The sequence below is a fragment of the Vulpes vulpes genome, chromosome 10 (assembly GCF_048418805.1).
Source record: "Vulpes vulpes isolate BD-2025 chromosome 10, VulVul3, whole genome shotgun sequence".
In the NCBI taxonomy this organism is placed as follows: domain Eukaryota; kingdom Metazoa; phylum Chordata; class Mammalia; order Carnivora; family Canidae; genus Vulpes; species Vulpes vulpes.
This window is the reverse complement of record NC_132789.1, coordinates 29,201,583-29,209,579: the sequence shown is the minus strand read 5'-3', so window position 1 is coordinate 29,209,579 and position 7,997 is coordinate 29,201,583. Positions and strand designations below refer to the sequence as shown.

At 60.9% G+C, this 7,997-nt stretch overlaps 1 protein-coding gene across 2 annotated transcripts in view; it reads right to left on the bottom strand.

The window, feature by feature from the left end:
• Nucleotides 1-915: 915 nt before the first annotated feature.
• PPM1F (protein phosphatase, Mg2+/Mn2+ dependent 1F) overlaps nucleotides 916-7,997 on the bottom strand; it is a 31,592-nt gene continuing 24,510 nt past the window's right edge. For both annotated transcript variants that reach the window (XM_072723412.1, XM_025982656.2), the window contains exons 7-8: nucleotides 6,206-6,299; nucleotides 916-5,013 (exon numbers count right to left, since the gene is read on the bottom strand). In XM_072723412.1, the coding sequence (XP_072579513.1) occupies nucleotides 4,661-5,013; nucleotides 6,206-6,299 (447 nt within the window). In that variant the 3' untranslated portion in view covers nucleotides 916-4,660. The remainder of the gene's footprint in view (nucleotides 5,014-6,205; nucleotides 6,300-7,997) is intronic.

The following is a 7,997-nucleotide window of genomic DNA, read 5'->3' as shown; positions in this document are numbered from 1 at the left end:
CCGCCATCTGGCTACAGCAATGAGATTCAGACAACGAGGCAACTCGTTTGTGAACAATCAAGACAGCATATACTTAAGAACGAGGTTCTGCTGGGCAGATTCTGCAGGGAGCTTCCAAGGAGGCGGAGGGGACCGGGCAGGGGGAAGACAGATGGGTGAGTAGGTGGGGCTGGGGGGGTGGTGCTCAGGGCCTGGTTGGGAGCCCCAGCCCCCTCTCGGTGACATGATGGAGACAGATAAAGCTGCCTCCCTTGCAGAGAGGCCTGGAACGGGAGGCGCACAGAAAGCTCTCAGGGTGATTTGGGAAGGGACTAGAAGCTGGCCTGGCAAGGCCCAAATGTGGGCAAAGGCTTAGCATCCAGGGCAGGGCTTGGGAGGAGCGAGGGACACAGCAATCTGGCTAGCTGGTCCCAACCAAACAAACCCCAAAACACAAGTGCCTCCCTTACACTTTGGGGCCATGGCTTAGCAGTGTCTGCATGGAGGCATTCTGGATGTTTTCCTGTTGCCCTGGAGTCCGAGTTCAGCCAGGAGCACAAGAGAGCTCCTGGCAGCTGCTGGCCTGCCCTCCCCCATCTGAGTGTTCCGCTGGGAGGGGCCCCAGCTCAGGATCCTGCGGGGTCCCCAGTGTTGTGAGGTCCCCCTGGGCCTCGCCCCTCTCCTGTCAGCCCCTGCACAGGCTCACAGTGGCCAGACCCTCGTCCTGCTGGCACAGGGTGGCCTGGAGCCCAGGGAAGAGAACCGGGCTGGACTGGCTGGCCAGGAGGCAGGGCAATCTCCCCAATTAATCTAATCTGCTGGCTTTGTGGGGAGATTGGTAGATGGCCCCCCAGGGCCCCAGCGGCTTTTAAACACACCCTGTAGACACTCAGGGGCACCAGGTGCTCAGAGGTGAGAGAAGGCAGGACTCAGGCGTCAGGGTTTCAAAACTTGTGGTTTATTGACACTTGAGCACAGTGACCCCTGGGAGGAGACTGAGTTTCTGCCCCCACATCCTGGGACTTGGCCCTGCAGACAAGGGCAATGGCCATCCCATCTTGGAACAAGACGCCCCTTGCAGAGAACACCTCTCCCAGGAGCCCTGCTGAGACGTTCATTCAGAGATGAACCCTTGGCAAGGCTGGCATGGCGCACTGAATGGCAAAGCTCGGCGCATTTGGCAAAGCTGCGGAGCTTCGACGAAAAGCGCGGGCCTCCTGGGGCTGCCTCCCATGGGCTACAGGCAGAAGCAAACCCAAACCAGCTTATTTTGCACGGGCCCATTGGGCTTCGGTGCAGCCCCCGTCAGGGCCAGGCCTAGACCCGCCCGAGCCGCGCCCGAGCCCTGGAATACTGCTGAGGTAGCCGGGGCACCCACGAGGGAGGGGGTCGGGACACGGGGTTGCGGCCCAAGGCTGGCTCCGGGCCTCTCCGGGGGGCCTGGGCCCGCCACCGTCCTCCCTACAGCGCACCCCTTTCCTAGTCCTGGGCACGAGGACAAGTGAGGTCGGGGAGGCTGCGCACCCGGCCCCGCACGGCAGCAGGTTGGCAGCACGACTGGGCGCGGAGGGTGCGGCCGAGCCCCGCCTTGTCCCCGGGCCTGGCACCTGCTGCCCCCCTGCCGCTGTCTGGGCTCAGCTCCACCTGGGCCCCAGCTTGTGATCCACATACGGCGCCAGCGTCCGTGGCTCCTTTCTCTTCCAACCCACTTAGCTGCAAGAATAGACACTAATAATACTTCATCACCCCTCCCTGCTGGCGGTCGGGGAGGGCTCCCCAGGATGCACCAGGCTGGCCCCTGCACCTCCAGAATTCCAGGATCTGCCACACAAATCCAGCGCAACCCTGTACCCTCTAAAGGAGAAACTGAGGCCCAGGAAGGCTCCAGGACTTGCTCAGCTCACACAACGAGCTAGTGGCAAGGCAAGGGTTGGGAAGGGGGGCCCGGCTAGGGGCCCTCCTGGGACTGTGGCCTGAAGAGAAGGGGGGCCAGGACTTTCAAGGCTGACCAGCCCCCGGTCAAGAGGGAAGAAGCCTCTGTGCCTAGGTGCTCGCACAAAGCCAGCGTCTGTGCAGCATGAACCAGGGCGCCCTCAGCCCCAAGGCAAGGATGGGCAGCACCAGACAGCAGAGGCCTCTGCCAGAGGGGGGGTGGGCACTGGGACAAGCCTGGAGAGATCTCCTGGGAGAGCCTCGAGCCCGGGCAGGAGTCAGACCATCATGTGGGGGATCCGGGCCCCACAGGTGAAGCCGCACTCCTGATGGCAATCACGGAATAAGATTAGCAAAGAAATGAGAAAAACAGAAGCCCGTGCTTCCTCCATCTGCTAAGATCATGCCCAGGAGCAGCCAGGCTGGTGGTGAAGGGCAGGGCCACATGCCGCCTCCTGCCGGCCCAGGGCCGGGAAGGGCAGAAGAAGGGCTTTGGAACCCTGGAGAGTAGCGGGGCCTTCCGGTTAAGTGGGGCAACACAAGGTCACTGTTGGCTCCCACCAAACCTTCTTGGAATTGTGGTGTTTAAGGTACTTCCCATCATTTCCACGGCACTGACCCCATCATCCGAGCAGCTCTATCCCTGCTGCGGGAGTGAGGGATAAGTGCCAAGCCTGCGGGTGGCACCTCACTGCCCCACTGCCTGCCCTGAGCTGGCTCCCTCCCTTCCTGCGTCAGGGTCCGCTTGTCTGGGGCCTGGAGGGGGGCATCTCACCCACTGCCCTTCCCTGGGCTGAGGGCCCCCGAGGCTCCCACTGCCCACTTCCTTGTCAGCAGGGCTCCCTCTGTGCACGCGATCAGGGTCCTCCCTGCGCTCTCCTTGCTGGGGCCTGGCTACTGCGGGTGGACTCTGCGGACCTCCTGGCCTGGGGGCTAGTGCCACACTCCCTCCTGCTGCCCACCTCCCAGTAACATTTTCTAGAAGCCTCAGCTCAGCTACCTAATGCTCTTCCCAGGCCTGTAGGCCTGGGTCCTCCCACCAGAGATCCCTCTCCCACGGCTCTTGACCTCTGCCTGGACTCCACCTAGCCTGCCACTTCCAACTTGACACACATGCCATATCCGCCTCACTGGATGTGAGCAGCCAGGCACCTGGGGTTTCGTGGCTCCCAAGCCTCAACTGCCCAGAGCATGCTAGGGAATGTGGAGCCCTCCCTGAGGCGGTTAGGCTGTGGGCAGAGCCAGGTGGCAGAGGGTGACAGCCATGGCGAGCGGGAAACAGGAGGAAGGGTTTTGGGGGCTGTGGGGCAGGTGAGCGGGACAGGCCCCAAACCAAGCCAAAGCCCCCCAGCCTGCTTCAGACTTGCCAGGGCCTCTTTAGCGTGTTTCCCAATGAAACCGACTCGATTACTAACACAAGACATTCTAGAACATTCCAGTCAAACAAGGAACCCGCTTCAAGGAGCTCAGTCCCTCAGCCTGGGCACCAACCAGAGACATGAGACATGAGCAGCAAGGCCAAGGTGTGGAGGGAGGCTGGCGGGGCCATGGTCACCCGGAGCTCCTGGAGGCCTGTGTTCTGGCCCAGGTTGCACAGCACAGCCTACACTCTTAGGGGCTGCTTTGCTAACTTCCAGCAGCGAATGGAATCATGAAAAGTGGAAAGAACTCGTCCGGGAAGAATTCTAGCCAAAATCATGCTACTAGAACAAAATAAATCCTGCTTTTGTAAAAACTGAAGCATGCCTATTAGAATCCGTCCCAGGCCTGGCGGGTCTAGCCTTACCTAAAGCTGTTTAAGGCACTTGAATGGCTTATTAACACCACCTGGAAAAGTGTTTGTTTCAATCCTGATTTAGGAAAAAAAAATTCAGTAATACTGCAAAAGAAGTTTCTTCAAAAAAAAAAAAAAATCAATACTTAAGTTTTCTAAGAATAAAATAAATGCTAAGCTCTGCTTTAAGTTATATGACACAACAGGTCAACTTGGCACTGACAAAACAAAGGCAAAAACCTGAAATACTGCTTCTGAGTTAGACTTCCCTGGGGGGGAAAAAGCCCACAAATAAAAAGACACACGTGTTATCGTTCTGACCTTCCCCTCCCTGGGTGTGCACGGGATGGGGGGGCAGGGAGGCTGGGGGCTGTGAGCACCCACTGCAGACCAGATCCCTGGTACTCCCTCCCTCCCCAGGGTTCGCTCTCCCCACTCGGGAAGCCAGCTTGGCAGGCCAGGCCCAGCCAGGCCCATCTGTAGAGACTGGGGCCTCCCAGCCTTGGCCAGTGAGGAGCAAACGAGAAGCCTGAGCCAGGCGCCCAGGACACGCTTGGAAATGTCCCTCGTTCCTGGGTCTGCTCGGGGACTCACGTGCAGCATCTTGCTGCCCCGGGCGCAGGCCCAGCGTCTTTGGTCTGGCTGTGGCCCACGCCTGTGGCCTCTGGCCCTGCCCCTACCCAGTGGGGCTGGGAGCAAGAGCTGCTCCACTTCCTGGGTCATCTTCTCTTTGGTGAGGTCTCTTCCCTAGGCCTCCTTTGGGGATCCGGGCCACCCCACTGCCTGCCCTAGCAGGGCATGAATAACCCCACCACCCAGTGCAGTTCCCAGACACCAGGATGGACTGATGCGAGCAGGGGGTTCAGGGCCCTGGGGAAGCACTGTGAGGGTGGCACCGCCTGCCCACTGCCGCCAGTCGGGTCCTAAGGCATCTGAGGGGTAGGGGTGCGGGTGGGGGCAGGGGGCCTACACCTCCTAGCTGCTCTGCGGAGTGCTGGTTTCTGGCTGTGAGAGGCCAGAGGGCACATCCCCTGTCCCCTGGGCCCCGCCCTTCAGTAGGTCTCGGGGGTCCCTGAGGAAGACCACCATGACCGTGATGTTGTCGTGGGAGCCCCGCTCCCGGGCCGCGGCCACCAGCTCCTCGGCAACCTGCAGCCCGCTGCCCTGCTGCCGGGCCAGGTGGCTGTGGACGAGGCCCGCAACCTCCTGGTGGGGGACGACGTCGAAGAAGCCGTCGCAGGCCAGCAGCAGGTAGTCCTCAGAGCCCGTCAGCTCCCGAGAGGCCGAGTCCGCCTCCCCTGACACGTAGGGCTTCTGGAACACGTCCCCTGGGCACGGGAGAGAAGGGCCTCAAGTCAGAGGGCCGGGCTGCCCATGGCCAAGTGCCATCCCAGTGGGCCCGGGCCTCACTGTGGCCACCCTGCTCCGACCCCTGTGTTCACCGTGGGGCAGGTAATTTCACGTGGTGCTAAGGGCTATGAAGAAAACACAAGAGGGCAATGTGGCAGGCTTATTCTGGTGTCCCAGAGGGCAGAGTTAGAGCCCAGCCGGGCCAGAGGTCAGCTCTACAAATGGCCTTTTCACTTCTAGCGGAGCTGGGCCTGGAGTCGGAGAGGGCAGCTGGCTGAGGTCGAGGGCCTGCTGTTCCTTCCTTGTACTCACGTCTGCAGGTTCCCTTCCTCTCAGGCTCCTCTGCCTGAGACCCCACATCCCATATGCTAGCAAGTCCCATGGGGGTTACCTCCAAGGTGGGCGTGGAACCCACCGTCCCCTCCTCACACCTTGCCCAGGCCCACGGGTCCCCTCCTTCCACGGGTCCCCTGCCCTCCAAGCGTGCACCAGACTGCGCCACTCCCCGACATGGAACGACCCGGGAGGCCCCCTCCGTGGAAGGAGCCTCCGCTTGGAGAGGCCCACCTGCCACCTCCCCAGCCCTGTGTGTCCAGGGACCCAACGGTGGCAGCAGAGGGAGAAGGGCTGTTCAGCAGGCACGTGTGGCAGGAAGGCCAGGAGGGACAGGTGCCACATGGGGCTCGGGAGGAATGGAGTTTTAGTACCTTCAAGGAGACGTGCGGCTGCCGAGCCCTAGGCGGGGGCCCAGCAGCCATAGGATGCTGGGAAAATAGCCTTGTGGAGGACAGGGGGCTGCTTTTTTTCTTTTCTTTCTTTCTTTCTTTTTTTTTTTAAAGAATCAGGATGAATGGGGGGCAGGTAACCAATAATCTTAAATTATAGAATATTTCTAAATGACCTTCTAGCACGTATAGCAGCTATCCAAGGGTCTCCTAGGAGGTTTTTGTGGGGAGCTGTTTTAGTGGGGAGATCATTGCTCCAGCTTAAACCGGGAGGTGGAAGTTTCTGAGGTGTCTGCAAGTGCGCTAACTTTACCAGAGGCCCCTCGCAGTCTGATTACATGGCTCCACAGGCACTTTAGCAGCCCAGGACGCGACTGCCCCAACAGCCGGGTGACCCTTGGGCCTCAGACAAGAGGCCTCCATCTCCTGCCCCTTGGCTCCTTACCGATGGCTCTGGACACGGCCAGGGTCCCGTTGACTCTCCAGCAGTCCATGTGGGACACGAAGCCGCCCAGCGCCTCAATGCGCTCCTTCTCATCCTGTGGGGGAAGCCAGAGTGGGGGCCGGGGTGCACCCGCGGGGCAGGTGCGGGAGTGCGAGGGGAGCTGCAGTTCGTGAATGATGCCCAGAGGAGGCATCAGGACAACAGTCAGAGACCGGGGAGACCTGAAGGGTCTCCGGCTGCAGGAACAGCCACCTCAGTTACCGTGCAGACATGGACCACCCGCGGCCACTGACCCCCGGCTGCCTCACCTTTCACTCAGGATACTGTCCCTTCCTTGCAAGCCGCTGGGACAAGAGCACAGAGAGCAAGCCTGTGCTCCGTCCTGGCCACCTGCCAGGGCTGGATGAAACCTGACCCAGGCCCTGTTCTTTCTCAAAGCCCCTCCCCTAACCCCAAGTGGAAGCAGCACCCACCATCAGGGCACCAGCCTCCCGGCTGGGAGCTTCCCACGCCACCCCCCCCCCCCACAGTGTCTGCTGACAGCCCAGGCCCCTCTCTCTGGGACCACAGATACAGACCTACTGCGGGGGGAGGGGCACACTGACACCAAAGGCTGGGCCTCCCATGCGGTTCCCACGGAGGTTCCCACACGGGAGGCAGGACAGGACCTGACCTGCCTGCACTGCTCCCTCTGGGCCAGAGCACCCACCGTGGTGTGGGCGGTGCCAGAAAAAGGCCAAAAGGGCCATGAATGTGGGCAAGGAGGAAAGAATAAGCAGGTGGAAGGGGAAGAGAGACTCGCAGGGTCTGGGGAGAGGCAGGTGGATCCGCGCACATGCAGAGGCCTACGGACAGGAGCAATCCCTGGCCTCTGGCCAGATCCCCACCCCTTGGGGGCTTTGAGGAGCTTCGCACAATTCAGAGGGCACCCCCAACCTGCGTCTATAGGAAGATACGGTTTCCTACACACTCCGGCCCAGCCCAGTCCACTCAATGTCCACGAGGCGGGGTCATGGCAAAGGGGTGACAGAGGGTGAACTGTGAGCTGCCTCCGGGGCCCTCTCACAGCTGGGCTGCACAGCCCCCAAGTCCACCTCTGCCCCCTGGGAATGGGAACTCCTGGGCACTGCCGCTCCCAGTGGGAGGATCTCCCAGTGGGTCCAGTGCTCCCTGGCACACTGAGCCTGCAGAGGCCATCCAGCCAGGGGACTCAGGCTTTCTGAGCCGGCTGTGGACAGGGCTGGGCTGAACGGGAGGGCAGAAAGGTTGCTGGGTCACAGCTCTTCTGTGGCTGCCGCTGATGGAAGCACCTTTGGGAAACCACTAAGCTCAGGCCCTCGGCTTGATGGGCCAAGTCGTCTGTGAGTCAGAGAGCAGGCGGCCGAACCAGGCCTCACTTCTCTATCCCAGCATCCCTCCTCCCACTCACTCCCTGTCCTGACCCTGGTTTTCTCCCTCTACCCTCATGCTGCATCCCAGCTGCCTATCCCATCCCATGACTCCCACCTGTGTCACCATGCCTGGCCCAGGACTAGGGGATCATTGGACTTGGGGCACCCCTATCTTGGTCTCCTATCTCCTTGACACCCACCCCTCAGCTGCCCTCCCTCTCATCCTCCCCACTGGCCCGAAACAGCTTCTCCACAGTAGAGCTCAGAGCTGGTGGCCAAGTGGGTTTCCACTAAGGGCCATTTCCCACCCGATCTAGATTTCGAGGCCCTACTCAGCTGGGCCTCTGGTCCCCTACTTCAGAGAGGCGACCCTGTCCAGCCATTTCCTCTCATTCCCTCCT